This window comes from Sinocyclocheilus anshuiensis, unplaced genomic scaffold, assembly GCF_001515605.1.
Source record: "Sinocyclocheilus anshuiensis isolate Anshui unplaced genomic scaffold, SAMN03320099.WGS_v1.1 scaffold1623, whole genome shotgun sequence".
In the NCBI taxonomy this organism is placed as follows: domain Eukaryota; kingdom Metazoa; phylum Chordata; class Actinopteri; order Cypriniformes; family Cyprinidae; genus Sinocyclocheilus; species Sinocyclocheilus anshuiensis.
Genome location: NW_015553403.1, coordinates 372,176 through 387,036, shown reverse-complemented (window position 1 = coordinate 387,036; position 14,861 = coordinate 372,176). Strand labels below are relative to the sequence as shown.

The following is a 14,861-nucleotide window of genomic DNA, read 5'->3' as shown; positions in this document are numbered from 1 at the left end:
TCCGACATTCTTCTTTACAAATCCTCGTTTTGTACTTCTAATTCTTGACCGTTGTTTTGTTTTGATCTCTCCGTTGCGTTTCCGCGTGCGGCACTTCTGAGCGGCGCATGCGCAAAGCCGACCTCATACATCATTCCCCCGGAACTGCTTCCGTTTACAACAGTGAGCGCAAGCTAGATTCAAGTGATTATTACGTTTTGAATATGGATATTTTTCTTACAAAAACACATTGATTCGCTACAAAAGGCCTTTGTTCACCCCCCGGAGCCGTGTGAGAAACTTTTGGACTGAACTTTCTTTTGGACTGAAACAATGCAACACCCGCTGAGTGGCATTAAACAGCTTGAAAGATCAAAGACAATTTTTTAATATAACTCCGACTGGATTCGTCTGAAAGAAGAAAGCCATATACACCTAGGATGCCTTGGGGGTGAGTAAAACGCAGGCTAATTTTCATTTTTGGGTGAACTAACCCTTTAAGTTAAGTTAATTCAGTTTTTTCTTAAGTGTCTTTAATTTCGTTTTTTTCTGCTTTGGACATAAGAGATCGATGATTAAAAATCGGTTATCAGAAACAAACATATAATAATCTGTATTGTATAGATCAAAATATAGGTTGATCTCTTTTTGGATGAAATTAAATAAATTATATTTTTTAAATATTTTGCAAGAAATTAAATTAAAATCAAAATGTGAAAAAATTATTTAGATTTTTTGAATAATTTACTCTGGTATTGATTTTGAAAGATAGGCCTATTTTTTGGGGAAGTGAAAGTGAGCAGGCAGATATCCCGGACAGCTGTTTAGTAGATTTAAAGTCAGATAATTTACAGTGGAACATTCTGATGCAGACATAAATCCAGCAGAGACTGTAGAAGTTTGATATCCTGAAGTTTAAAGGCACCTAAATCTCAGTCTTTTTTAATACATGAGGTGATCTTGATGTTTTCATTTAATGTCAGATTTGTAGTTTTTAATTGCCTTCATTTTGGAAACCGATATTAACTGGTGTATTTTCAGTGCCCTATGTGAATAAAAGCATTGCTGGGAGAAAATATGTCATACGCTGTTAATCTTGAACTGTTTGTCATTGTTTTGATGGTTCTGTCCAAAGCAAAACTTATTATCGCAAATGCAATTAATCGTTCAGCCCTAACTTAACCACTGATTTGTAGTCGTGTCCTCTTTTGGAAGACCAAACAAAGTAGTTTAGCTTTCACAACGAAACACACAGCGGCCTAGCGTGAGCTGAGGCCGGGCTAGAGTGAGCAGAGGCGGCGGGCTTGAGAACGGCGCGGCTGGCGGATTCGACGAAGTAGCGGCAACCACATGTGACGACCCCAGACTGGACTCCGCTTCGTCCACGGTGAACTTTTATAAAGAATATCTCTTTGGATTTGAGACTTTAGTCTTTGCAACTTTACAGATCTTCTTTATGCACCAAGAGCTTGTAACACTCCAAAGAGAAAGGAACAATTGAAATCGCATCATATGACCCCTTTAACCATCTATGCTGGAATGGGAAAGGAACTCTTAAGCTTGGATAAATAGGAATAATTGATCCCAAATGGCAAATTCTTTCATCATTAATTTATTCACTCTCATGTCTTTCAAATGTGCATGAAATGTGCACAGACAAACAGGTCTGTGTTATTTGATCTTTTCCATACAATTAAATGCTGCAAAAATTGGGGTTTCAAGCTTCAGGAAGGATGCAAATAAATAATAAAAGTATCATATAAGTGTTTCTTATGACTACTGTTCTATAAGTCTTATAAAAGTTTGTTTAAAAAAAAAAAGTTTGTTGTTATTTGTTGACCACAAAATCTGCATTAGCTTTTTTATTTTGTGACAAATTATTGTTGTTGTTATTTTTATACAATTACTGACAATTCTAATTTTATTTTTATTTTTAATTCTGTTCTTATATTCACTGCTTTTATTGTGTGTATTGATGCTCTGGCAATATTGTATATATAACAATCCTAAGGTACTATGAAATTGATCATTTAAAAAATTTATTTATTGAATTAATTAAAATTGCATAAAAAGGGTGACCAGCACAAACTTGAATGTTTCTCCTTTTGTATTCTACCGAAGAAAGATTTTTGAATGATATGAGAGTGAGTACATTACAGATTATTCATTTTTAAGTTAACTATTCATTTAAGGCATTTGAAGGTTCAGTTTGATCCTTTTGGTGAAATTTCTGCAACTCATCTCAGCATATCTCTTGAAATATCTGCCAAAATAGCTTGCTTTGCTGGTTTGAAAGGAGAGTGGCACTTGGATCTAATAAAAAGAGAACATTGCATTGATATCATCATGTAAAAGTTGTTGACCTTTGCTTTGATTAAAATCAGTTCTTTTTTCAGTGAAGTGTTTGGCACATCATAGTTCTTTCTCAGTCTGTTTTTTTCTTGCATCATGTGTTATGAAAGTTGCCCACAAACTTGAGTATTACATGTGTACTGTGTAGCATTCTGTGAGGCTGTATGTGTCATCTTGTTTATGTAATATTTATAGAAATGCATGAACGGTAGCCACTCAGGAGGTCAATTCCGGGGGGAAGTTTGTGCTCTGTGGTGTAGTCACAGGGGCACCCGATGACAAAAAAAGAGCTAGACTTTGTAAACCATAGAGCGCCAGTATAAACCTTGAACCCTCTGGTTTCAGAGTTTGAAAGTCCAGAAACTACCTCTGGGCAAAGGGTTAATTCTAACAGATAGGTTTTCTAAAGAATGATCTGCTAGCTGGCTAGCTGTTGGCAGAGATGTGTTTAAGGGGTTTGTTTGGTTGGTAACGCACTGCAGTAAGTTTAAATCGTTACCCAATGCAGTAAATAATGTTATCATAAACTAACCATGAACAAGACTCTTTTAGCATTTTGTTAATCAAGGTGGGGTTTTAATGTCTACACTACCATTCAAAAATTGTTAGTTGGTAAGATTTTTAAAAGAAGTCTCTTATGTTCAACAAGGCTGCATTTATTTGACTAAAAATACTATAGAAACAGTATTATTGTGAAATATTATTGCTATGTAAAATAACTGTTTTCTATTTTAATATATTTTTAAATGTAATTCATTCCTGTGATGGCTTGGAAGTTGAATTTTCAGCAGTCATTACTCCAGCCTCCAGTGTCACATGGTCCTTCAGCAATCATTGTAATATGCTTATTTAGTTCCATTTTTATATTTCTTTAATATTAGTAATATTTTTGTTGAAGCAGTGATACATCTTTTTCAGGATTCTTTGATGAATGTTAAAAAGAACGGCATTTATTAAAATATTTTAACATTATAAATGTCTTTACTCTCACTTGTGATCAATTGAATGCATCCTTGCTGAATATAAATGTGACCCTGGACCACAAAACCAGTCTTAAGTCACTGGGGTATATTTGTAGCAATAGCCAAAAATACATTAAATGGGTCAAAATTATTGATTTTTCTTTTATGCCAAAAATCATTAGGATATTAAGTAAAGATCATGTTCCATGAAGATATTTGGTAAATTTTCTACTGTAAATATTTTAACTTTTTTTTGTAGTGTACATATACTAACACATTTATGTTGTATTCATTCAAGTTAGTTTTTTATTTAAAGTACCAATGATCAATAATGTATTTATACATTAACATTAACGTAATTAATAAATGCTATAAAATGTTGTATATGGTAATTAATTTAATGAATTTAATAAAATAATAATTTAATGTTAATGAATTGAATCTTGTTAAGTGCTTCTGCTTGGTTTTATGTATCATTTGCTGGCTCGTGTCATGTCAGAATCATAATACATAAGTTTTATGTTGGCATGTGAATGTTTTTATACTGTTTGTGATGAATAGCAATAAAGCTTGCCATAATCTACTATATATATATATATGATAATGCTTTTAATATGCACAATGTGCTCTAAAGTGATAAAAAAGCTTTTGGGTTTTATCAGTAAGAGGAAAAAACACATCCTTCACATCACAATGAATGAGATCCAAGAGTAGTTATGTACATGCTTGTATGCGCAGATCCCTGGATGCCCGCCGGTGCCCTGGCCGCACACGCAGACTCGATGGCCATCAGCTGACCCCTCCCCCCAGGATGATGGTGAGAGAGCGGCTTCGGCAGAACATCTCGGCCACCTTCTACCGGCACGGCCTGCTATGCGCCTCCTACCCAGTTCCCATCATTCTCTTCACATCTGCCAGCATCCTGACCTGCTGGTGAGTCTGCAGTCATGATATTGATTCAAACAGGAAGTAATGGGATTGGAGCGAGATTTAAACTAATCAGGGACACAATGGCCAGTAGGCCACAGCTCTGATGGCTTCTCTCAAGGTTGAAGTACTTTATGTACTTCTGTGGGTTAGGAAAAGCAGCTTATCCGTACAAATCTGTGAGTGGGATGTTTTCGGGTGTAAAAGGATGAGAGAGGGCAACAAAGGAAGGAAGTTGGCTTGTGGTCGGTTGTTTTGCACAGTTTGATTCGAATGCAAGATTGTGCCAGGAGGACTGTGTAGCACAAGCACAAAAGTGGAGAACTGAGCTGGAGGAAACGCTTTTCTTTTACCCTCCGTCAGCAAAATGTGAATTAAATCTCTGATGCGTCAAAAACGGGGCAAAATCCATGAGGAAAAGAGTGAGTGTGTGAACATTTCTCTCAGAGAAACAGCCCAGTGTCTACAGCTGCCTGGAGGAACAGAAGTAGGCTTTGTGAAGGTGGCAACTACTTGCCACTATGGACATCTGTGTTCTTTCTCAGCTAGAGAAGAGAAGGTACTGGGCAGTTACACAGAATAGCTTGACTCAGCCTCAAGACAGATAATAAAAGAATATAATGAATTGAACAGAAATTAAGCACACAAAATTATATTGATTTGTCCCTCAGTTTGTATGTACATTAATGCACTTACAATGAACGTCTTCTATGTGCTGCAGTGATGTATTTTTTGAAGAAGTTAGCATTACCCTGGTTCTAAAATATGCTAAAATGCTAACTCGTTTCTAAGTTTTGGCCTACAAAATTCATCATCTCTAAGCTCGCTAAATTCCTTATGTTTGCAGGTATTTTCATATAATAATTGCTTTTTATATTCTCATTCTCATCATTTTAAATTCTCATTGCAGAGAAAGTGTGTGCTCATGGTTGCCAGTTTAAGAAAAATAAGTAAAACAATAGGCAAAAAATGTATCCATTTAAGATTCTTACCTGAAAGGAATATTTAGTTTGATTGTCATCCTTTATAAAACGCTTCTTCACTAAAACAGGCTTATTTAAGCCATGAAAGGAGGATGAGCCATGTTAAGAAAAGCACACTTAAGAGATTCCAGGTGTAATGTATTTTACACAACAACCTTCTGTTTTCATTGATGTCAGCAGTGTCATGTGTTTTAAACCGTATTCTCCTCAGTCTGTGCTCCTCTCTTTAACACTGCTGTTGTGGGTGGGGGATATTCAGGGCTTTTCAAGCACTTTAAAGGGGAGTATCAGATGTTCCTTTTGTGAAAAGTAGGAGCTGGTTTGATCATCCATCTGGAGAGTTTACCAGCCCTCCAGTGTTTGTACTGCAGGCAGTATTGTGGGTCTTGAGCAATCATTTTTCCTAGAAAGTGTAAAATTCTTGTTTTTACTATCCTTAGCTTTTGCAGAGCTTGCCTGAGGATATCACAGATGACAAGTTAATCATACTGATCTGTGCTCCCTCCTGGTGCAGTTTTACATTTTAAGTTCACTCTTGCTGTACCTGTGACTGACTGATTGAATGCTATAAAACTGTCAGTAAAAATGCAAAAAACAACACTTTGCATACTTATCACCCTTTTCATTCATACAGTATATGATTTGTTTTATGGACCTTGTAAGGGCTCTTCATCATGAGAAGGCCATTCCTCCATTTGGAGGTACCGTGTCTTTGAGGAATGCAGTTTGAATTTGAAAAAAAGATTGATTTATTGTTCCATGCTTTAACTATGCTTTCTTTTACAGTTACCCTCTGCTGAAGCTGCCTCTTCCAGGAACAGGGCCTGTCGAGTTCACCACTGGAGTACGAGATTACTCGATCCCATCCCATGAGTCTCAGGGTGACCTGTCTGAGCGCCCTGATTGGGTAAAATTAAATGCTTTTGTTTGATATACAACAGGGGTCGGCAACCTTTTCGGCATGACGTGCCATTTTACATTTTTCTGGTTAACCACTGTGCCAATACCCCCCCCCTTAATGCATTCTGTACATAAACATTTTTAAAAGATACGATAAAAAACAATAGGCCTTTTTGATTTTCATGAAAATGGTTTCTGAAGATTTTTTTCATAAATAGTTTTTTTAACTTTTCAAAAGTTTCTTGAATAACAGATATACAGTGTGACTGTACTGAACACCACTGTATGTGTGTGTGTGACAAGGCCAATGCATTAAAACAGTTCAGTTTAATCACCATTCTATATTAATGTGCTGCTTTAATTGATGCGCGTGCACACACACACGCCACTCGCACACAGAGATCTGAGATCGCGCTGTGCAAAAAGTAACATTCAGAAGCTCATAAACTTGTTGTCAGCGCTGCCATGCGATTTTTATTAATCGATACTGAATCGCTACATTATATTTCTCAGCAACGAGGGGGGTCAATTCGCTGTTTAAGTAACTAAACTCAGCTTCATTGTTTGTAGAGAGAGAGACAGACGCAGACAATTTACACATCTCTCTCTCTCTCTCTCTCTCTCAAAATGGCCATATTTGAGAAAAAAAATCGAGTATCGATTGCATCACTGAATATAGCTGTCAGTCATTTAATATTTCTATCGTAAAACGAATTGTTAAAAGTTGACTAATATTAAATGATTTGCAGCTTCATCTTACTTCGTTCTCTTTAACGTTAAACTGACGCTTCGCACTCTGCTTCTGTGAACAGTAAACCCCGCCTACTTTGATTTGATATCTCTGTCATTTTGACATTGAAGAGCGCTGTTAGAAGCTGTTAGACCTCTGAGGCTTTGATCTGAAGCGCCTAGTATGACAGTGACAGTCCCCCCCCCCTACAATCCCTGCCGGACCTGAGACTCGAACCTGCATCCTTTGGGTTACGAGTCCGACTCTCTAACTATTAGGCCACGACTTTTTTCAACATTAATAATAATAATAGTAAATATTACTTGAGCACCAAATAAGCATATCAGAATGATTCCCGAAGGATCATGTGACACTGCAGTTAAAAATTGTTAAAATTGTTTTTACTTTATTATTATTATTATTATTTATTTTATTATTATTTTTTTTTTTAAATAAATACAGCCTTGGTGAACATTAAAAAAAATAAAAATAAAAAATCTTACCGACACCAAACGTTTGAATGGTAGTTTTCAATATAAAAATTTTTAAGTATGTTGCCTTTCTGTGGAATTATTGTCGTGTTGCCAAGGCAGACATTGGTTAGAGATTGTAAACCTTGCAAATGCTCGATGTGCAGCTTGTCCTACACTGTTACAGACATGAATAAGGCATCGAATCATGTTGAAAAAAGGTGTATTGTTATTTTTCTTATCTATCAGACCTAAAAAGACAATTTCACCTGGTGGACAAAGACCATTCAAAAAAATTCCTATTGCCTTGCAATGAAAAGTTACATCTACACTTGTGGCCAGCAAACAACCACCTGCAACACTTCAGCATCATGGAATTAGCTTGGTCAAGCACCACTAAAAAAATGTAAAAGTCTAGATTCTTTTGAAGACCTGATACTATTAATCTAAAAATGCTGCTTTTCTTGCAGTATCGGGGTCCTCCGGTGGCCTACATCCAGCAGGTCTTGGTCAAGGCAGCGGTATCACCATGGGACAACAGTCTGGTTCCTGTGGACGTGTTCCGCTCTCCCCTTGGGCGCGTTTTCAGTGTTCTGGAGGAGATCAGAAACCACGTTTACACAGACAGGTCTAAGATTCCCACCCTGACTTATTAGCTTATGCTGATTGATTTCAAACCATTTATGTTCGTGCTTGCTACCACACATTTCTCAACCTCATTCTTTCCATTTTTCCTCACGTCTCTCTTCTTAGAAGTTTGGAGGCACTGTGCTTGCAGGTGACGGACCTGTTGCCAGGGTTGCGGCGCATGCAGGCAGTCCTTCCAGAGCATGGCTGCCTGCTGGTATCCCCTGGCAACTATTGGCAGAATCGGCGTGACCTGTTTGATGCAGATCCAGACCTCCTGAAGACAGTCCACCAACATGAACCCAAAGGCCTTCATACTTCAGCCACTCTGAAAGGCAGGAATCTGCTTAAATGCAATTTAATCTCTGCTCATATTAAAAGTTGCCCACTCAACCTGTGCACTCACTGGCCCCATTTTTGATTTTTAGATTTACTCTTTGGTGTCCCAGGGAAGCAGACAGGTGTAAGCCTGTACAACAAGAAGAGAGTGGTGACATACACCATCACAATTGCACTAAGCTCCTATGATGCGAGGTCAGCCTTTGTAATATTTGGAATTAATTGTGGTTTCAAAGACAGGCGTTACATTTTCTAGATATTGTAAAAATCTAATTTTGGTTCTAATATTGTTTATAGCGAACCAATCATAGTTTCCAAAAATGTTTAACATCTCCTCTCTCTGTGTGTGTGTGTGTGTGTGTGTGTGTGTGTGTGTGTGAGATTTTGGACAGGTTTGTAGCCAGTCTTCGAGCCCGCCTGAAACAGCTTCATCCTTCAGCGAACTGCACTCTGCGGGAAGACCACATGGTGCACGTCCATTTCAAAGAGGAGATAGGCATCGCTGAGCTCATCCCTCTAGTCACCACCTACATCATCCTCTTTGCTTATATCTACTTCTCCACCCGTAAGTGTCATTTCTATACATTTTCTGTGTCATTCATTTTGTTCCTGGTCAGTACAAATTTTTTTAGGGAATTAATCATTTTATTTAGCAAGGATGCTTTAAATCGATCATTAAAATGAGAGTAAAGACTTTTATCATGTTAAAATTTATTTATATTTCAAATAAATGGTGGTCTTTTTGACTTTCATTAAAGAATCCTGAAAAAAAATTATCATTAATTCCAGAAAAATATAAATCGGCACAACAGTTTCAACATTAATATTAATAATAAGAAATGTTTTTGAGCTCCAAATCAGCATATCTGAATGATATTTGAATGATTTCTGAAGAATCATGTGACACTGAAGATGGGAGTAATGGCTGCTGAAAATTAAGCATTGGCATAAATTACATTTTAAAATAACTTATTTTATTGCAATTTAAAATAACTGTTTTCTATATTAATATATTTCTCAAAATTATTTCTAATGTATTTTTTATCAAATAAATGCTGCTAAAATTTAGCTTTGCTAATCTAATCTTCAAATTTTGAAGATTTGCTAATCTTAAAAAAATATATATGTTTTTAATATATTCAAATAAAAAATATTTTAAAGTGTAATAATATTTCATGAAATTACTGTATTTTGATATATAAATAAATAAATAAATATATATATATATATATATATATATATGGCACTTGCTTCTATATGTATTTATGTAATGCTATGACTATACTATAATACTTTTTGGATATTTCTGTATTTTGTTTGTGTTATCTTTGCCTTTACTTACTGGTTGCAATATGCAATATATAACCATTATTTATATATATATATATATATATATATATAAGCTTAAGAAATATTACCAAACACCAAACTTTTGAACTGTAGTGCACATGTATTTTTTCCTGGTTTTGTGTTACAAACTTCCTGGTTGTGGACTATAATGTGTTGCCATGTATTTTTTCCTGGTTTTGTGTTACAAACTTCCTGGTTGTGGACTATAATGTGTTGCAGCTGTACATTCTGACCTTGGAGTTAGAACAGAGTATCATACTGTGTCTGTGATTTTTAAACAATAGGTGATGTTCTCTTAACATGTTTGTAGAAGATTCCAGAAATATTTTATTTAAAGGGCCACATATTTTCAGGAAGTATCTGATGTGCATTTAGTTTCTGTAACCTTCACGGTGAAGATATTTGCACAGATCAACAAACCAGTGTAAGAGAGTTTTGGGCCACTTGCCAGAACTATCAACAGTGCTTATATTCTTATGTTGGATGATTATATGCACACATCTCTGTTTATGTCTCGAAAACATTTGGTTTTGTGTGATGTATTGAAAATTGTTGTAAATTCTGTAGTGAATTATGCTAGTGTAAAATTATTGAGCCTTGATTTGTGTCCATTACTCTTATTATATTCATGGGAATGGCACAGTCAAAATTATTGTAGATATAGTGCTTGCCAGAAATGGGAATATTCATAGTGTTTTCTGCTGCTCTCTCTACTGTTCTTTCTCTATTAATCATTCCATAGATTAAAAAAAATATTAGGAAGTAACATGACAGAGTGATGAAACTGGACATTTTTCCAGGTGCCTCTGGGAAAAGCAGTAAATTGGCAGCAGAAAGCTTTCAGATTAACATAGCTGTTTGGTTCCTGACTGAGCTTTCGCCAAAGGTTGTTTCAGTCTGGCCTGGTGATTATCCACAGAACAGCACGTTCAGCATCAAGAATTCACATACCCTCTTTCCAGCAGCATTTTGTATGGATGTTCAATAGTTCAATGACGTTTTTTGTAAAATGCTCTTGACAAAAATAATCCTGCCTCTCACTTCACAGGAAAGATTGACATGGTGAAATCCAAATGGGGCTTGGCGCTGGCTGCTGTGGTGACGGTTCTCAGCTCTTTGCTCATGTCTGTGGGACTCTGCACCTTGTTTGGCCTGACGCCCACGCTGAACGGAGGGTAGGAGCTCAGCCAAATCACACCTTCATTCATACCATTAGAATGATTCTGTGCATCAGTATCACAGGGCTTCCATAGACTTAATCCCTCAGGAATTAAAATGTCACTGTTTGATCTCTGAGCAGGTTGATGTATAACCAGACGTCAATAATAATGATAGCAGTTTAGGGGAATTATATTGCCAGGAAGTGTTTGAGTGGGCAGGGATAGTTGTTCGCTAGCCTATAAAGTTGCATGTATGGAGCTCAAGCTGTCCAAACAAATTTGACTTGGTTCACTAGGACAGGCTGCAGTCAATACATACACACTATCTAGGCCACATGTGTACTCCATGTTGATCCAAGATACAACAGGGCTACGGAAAGTCAAGTCTTCAGCTAATGACAGAACGCTAGAGTGAATTTTTCTGTTAGGATTTTATCATCAATAATGAGCTAGCTCCTCACGTTCCTCACGTACATTTATTTTTTCACAGTAGCATATTTTTTTCACAACAGACATTATTTAAACAATTTTCTTTCTGGTTAGTTTTGTTTGATTTTCAAAGGGTTATTTGTTTTGTCTGCTGCTGTTCTGCAGGGAAATCTTCCCTTACCTTGTGGTGGTAATTGGTTTGGAAAATGTCCTTGTCCTCACCAAGTCTGTTGTTTCAACGCCTGTCGACCTTGAAGTCAAGCTGCGTATTGCTCAAGGTCAGAGATGATGCAATCATCTGCACTGTTAAAATATGTGCACTGAATTTTTCTGTCCTTTTTTTAATAGAAGTACAGCCCATTCAGTACTAAGCATTTAGTCTTACTGTTGTGTAGTGACACAACATATAAAGTTTTTTATAATATATTAATTTATTTTTTACCACTAAACTATTTGCAGATTAGGTTTAAAAACTATATATAAAAATATAGAATGTCAAAATTGCTACATATTTTTGAAAAATACTGCTTTGAACATTTTATTTATTGTAGGTAACTTTCACAGACCTAAAAAAAAAACAAAAAATTCAAAAATAAATCTTTTTCCATAAAGTCCTTAGCAACCTCTTGTGCAGTTTGAAATTTTTTGAAAGTATGGGATGGGAAACTTAGACCAAATTAAATGTCACCTACTCTGGCAAAGCTCTTTATTTTCTTTTTTTTTGGTTCTGTCTTAAGGTCTAAGCAATGAGAGCTGGTCCATCATGAAGAATATGGCCACTGAACTGTGCATAATCCTCATTGGATACTTCACATTTGTGCCAGCAATTCAGGTGAAGCTCTTGTAAATAACTGAAATATATGATCTGCTTTTGGTGGTAGTTGTACAGTTCCCCGATTGCAAACACTTTACACTTCCCTCTTTTTCTTATGTGTGTAGGAGTTCTGTCTGTTTGCTGTGGTCGGTCTGGTGTCGGACTTCTTCCTGCAGATGTTTTTCTTCACCACTGTGCTGTCTATTGACATCCGCCGCATGGAGGTGCGAACCACCCACACAGAGAACATTCTGGAAAATTTATTTTACAGTTCCGCAAGAAATACATGAATCATTCATTGCTTCATTTGAGTATCTGGAATGTTCATTTTTATTGTATCGCCTTCCCCAACTCTCACGTCTCTATATAAACAGTTGGCTGACCTGAACAGGCGTCTCCCAGCTGAAGCGGGGATGCCTCCACCTAAACCAGGCCCTTTACGTCCACGAGAGATGCCTCCGCCACCCCGCCCTTCTCCCCACACCATCACCCTGCAGGCTCCTGCGTTCCGGAACCTCCGCTTGCCCAAGAGGCTCAGGGTGGTGTACTTCCTAGCCCGCACTCGCCTGGCACAGAGAATCATCATGGTAAAAATTACACCCTTCAAAGATTCATTGCGACATTTTGAGCTGGTAGCCAGCGCCAATCACAATTGCAATATTAAGAATAAATAATTAATAATGGCCAATAATCTTTAAATAAATAATTTAAAGAAATTAATACTTTTATTCATCCATGTCAGCATTAAATTGATAAAGTAACAGTACCATAAAGACATTTATAATGTTCCAGAATATTTCTATTTCAAATAAATTCTGTTCTTTTGAACTTCCTATCCATCTAAGAATCCTGAAAAATATTAAGCAGTACAACTGTTTTCAAAATTGATAATAAAAAGAAACATTATTATCAATAATCAATAATAAGGCTGTAGTAATGGCTGCTGAAAATTCAGCTTTGCATCACAGGAATAAATTACTTTAAAATATTAAAATAGAAAACAGTTATTTTAAGGTGTAATTTGATTATTTCTGTTTTTGCTGTATTATTAATCAAATAAATGTAGCCTTTGTAAGCAAAGAGACTTCTTTTAAAAACATTAAAAGTCTTACTGAACCCAAACTTTTGAACAGTCTAAATCAGGGCTGTCCAAACTCGGTCCTGGAGGGCCGGTGTCCTGCAGAGTTTAGCTCCAACCCTAATTAAACACACCTGAACCAGCTAATCAAGCTCTTACTAGGCATAGAAACTTCCAGTCAGGTGTGTTGAGCAAGTTGGAGCTAAACTCTGCAGGACACCGGCCCTCCAGGACCGAGTTTGGACAGCCCTGGTCTAAATTAAATAAATGTAAAAAAGAAAAGAAAGAAAGCATAAAAGCATGTTTTATTTTATCTGAATGTGTTGTCCATTTATTTAATAGGTTGGCACTGTGATCTGGATTGGGATCTTGGTCTACACGGACCCTGCTGGTCTGAGGACTTTGCTTGCTGCTCAGGTGTCAGAGCAGAGCCCTCTTGGGGAGGCGGGGCTTCCTCCTCACCTGGGCGTTGCTCCAGTGCTTCCTGGTGGAGACCCAACCAGTACACTGAGCGTGCTTCCTGCCCCTGAACCCACTCCTCTACCCGAAAACCAATCCCAGGGTCACCGAGCAGCCCGCCCAGAAGTTGTCCCTGTGTCCAGCCCCCAGATCACTTGGGGCCCTGAGGATGAGGAGCTATGGAGGCGGCTTTCTTTCCGCCACTGGCCCTCACTCTTTAGCTATTACAATATCACTCTTGCAAAGAGGTGGGCTACTCTCTCATTTCTTGATAGATGATATGGTTTTGACCCTTTCTTATTTCTTATTTCTAAAATCTTATTTTGTCTTTTGTGTAACATACTTATGCCCCTGTCTGTTGCCCTCAGGTACATCAGCATTCTTCCAGTCATCCCCGTCACGCTCCATCTAAGCCCACAAGAGGCCATAGACACACGCCATCCCCAGGATACACACCACGCTCCTCCTCCCAGCATCAAGACCTCCGATCTACAGGCAGACCTCACACTCTACAAGTCAGTGTCACACTTCAGCTGTTTGGGTGTTCTACCTGCTTTTATAAATGTCACTAATTCAGTTTGAATTATTATAATAAATTAACCATAGCATGGGCAACAATGCACCAGATGTTTAAGAAATTAAGCCACAAAGATACATTACTACTTTCCTATTGTTTTTGTTTATTTAATTTTATTTATTTATTTATTTGATTTCATTTAAAAGTTTGGGGTCTGTAGGATTTCTTTTAATGTTTATGAGAAGTCTCTTATGTTCATCAAAGCTCATTTATTTCACCAAAAATACTGTAAAAACATACATTTTGATAAATATGTTAAAATACTAATCAGTTATTTTAAATTATAATAATATTTTGAAATGTAATTTATTGTTGTGACGGTAAAGCAGGATTTTCATCAGCCATTACTCCAGTCTTCAGTTGGCTGCTGAAAATTCAGCTTTGCATCACAGGAATAAATTACTTTAAAATATTAAAATAGAAAACAGTTATTTTAAGGTGTAATTTGATTATTTCTGTTTTTGCTGTATTATTAATCAAATAAATGTAGCCTTTGTAAGCAAAGAGACTTCTTTTAAAAACATTAAAAGTCTTACTGAACCCAAACTTTTGAACAGTCTAAATCAGGGCTGTCCAAACTCGGTCCTGGAGGGCCGGTGTCCTGCAGAGTTTAGCTCCAACTTGCTCAACACACCTGACTGGAAGTTTCTATGCCTAGTAAGAGCTTGATTAGCTGGTTCAGGTGTGTTTAATTAGGGTTGGAGCTAAACTCTGCAGGACACCGG

The 14,861-nt window shown here is 36.9% G+C and overlaps 1 protein-coding gene across 1 annotated transcript in view; it reads left to right on the top strand.

Annotated features, from left to right (window-relative positions):
* The window catches only part of LOC107668298 (sterol regulatory element-binding protein cleavage-activating protein-like), a 25,913-nt gene that overhangs the window by 1,990 nt on the left and 9,062 nt on the right, over window positions 1-14,861 (top strand). Inside the window, exons 2-14 of the mRNA XM_016460120.1 lie at window positions 4,032-4,226; window positions 5,990-6,110; window positions 7,774-7,931; window positions 8,057-8,265; window positions 8,359-8,464; window positions 8,662-8,834; window positions 10,668-10,794; window positions 11,374-11,486; window positions 11,946-12,040; window positions 12,148-12,246; window positions 12,397-12,609; window positions 13,443-13,807; window positions 13,928-14,074. Of these exons, the coding sequence (XP_016315606.1) occupies window positions 4,105-4,226; window positions 5,990-6,110; window positions 7,774-7,931; window positions 8,057-8,265; window positions 8,359-8,464; window positions 8,662-8,834; window positions 10,668-10,794; window positions 11,374-11,486; window positions 11,946-12,040; window positions 12,148-12,246; window positions 12,397-12,609; window positions 13,443-13,807; window positions 13,928-14,074 (2,048 nt within the window). The 5' untranslated portion in view covers window positions 4,032-4,104. The remainder of the gene's footprint in view (window positions 1-4,031; window positions 4,227-5,989; window positions 6,111-7,773; window positions 7,932-8,056; window positions 8,266-8,358; window positions 8,465-8,661; window positions 8,835-10,667; window positions 10,795-11,373; window positions 11,487-11,945; window positions 12,041-12,147; window positions 12,247-12,396; window positions 12,610-13,442; window positions 13,808-13,927; window positions 14,075-14,861) is intronic.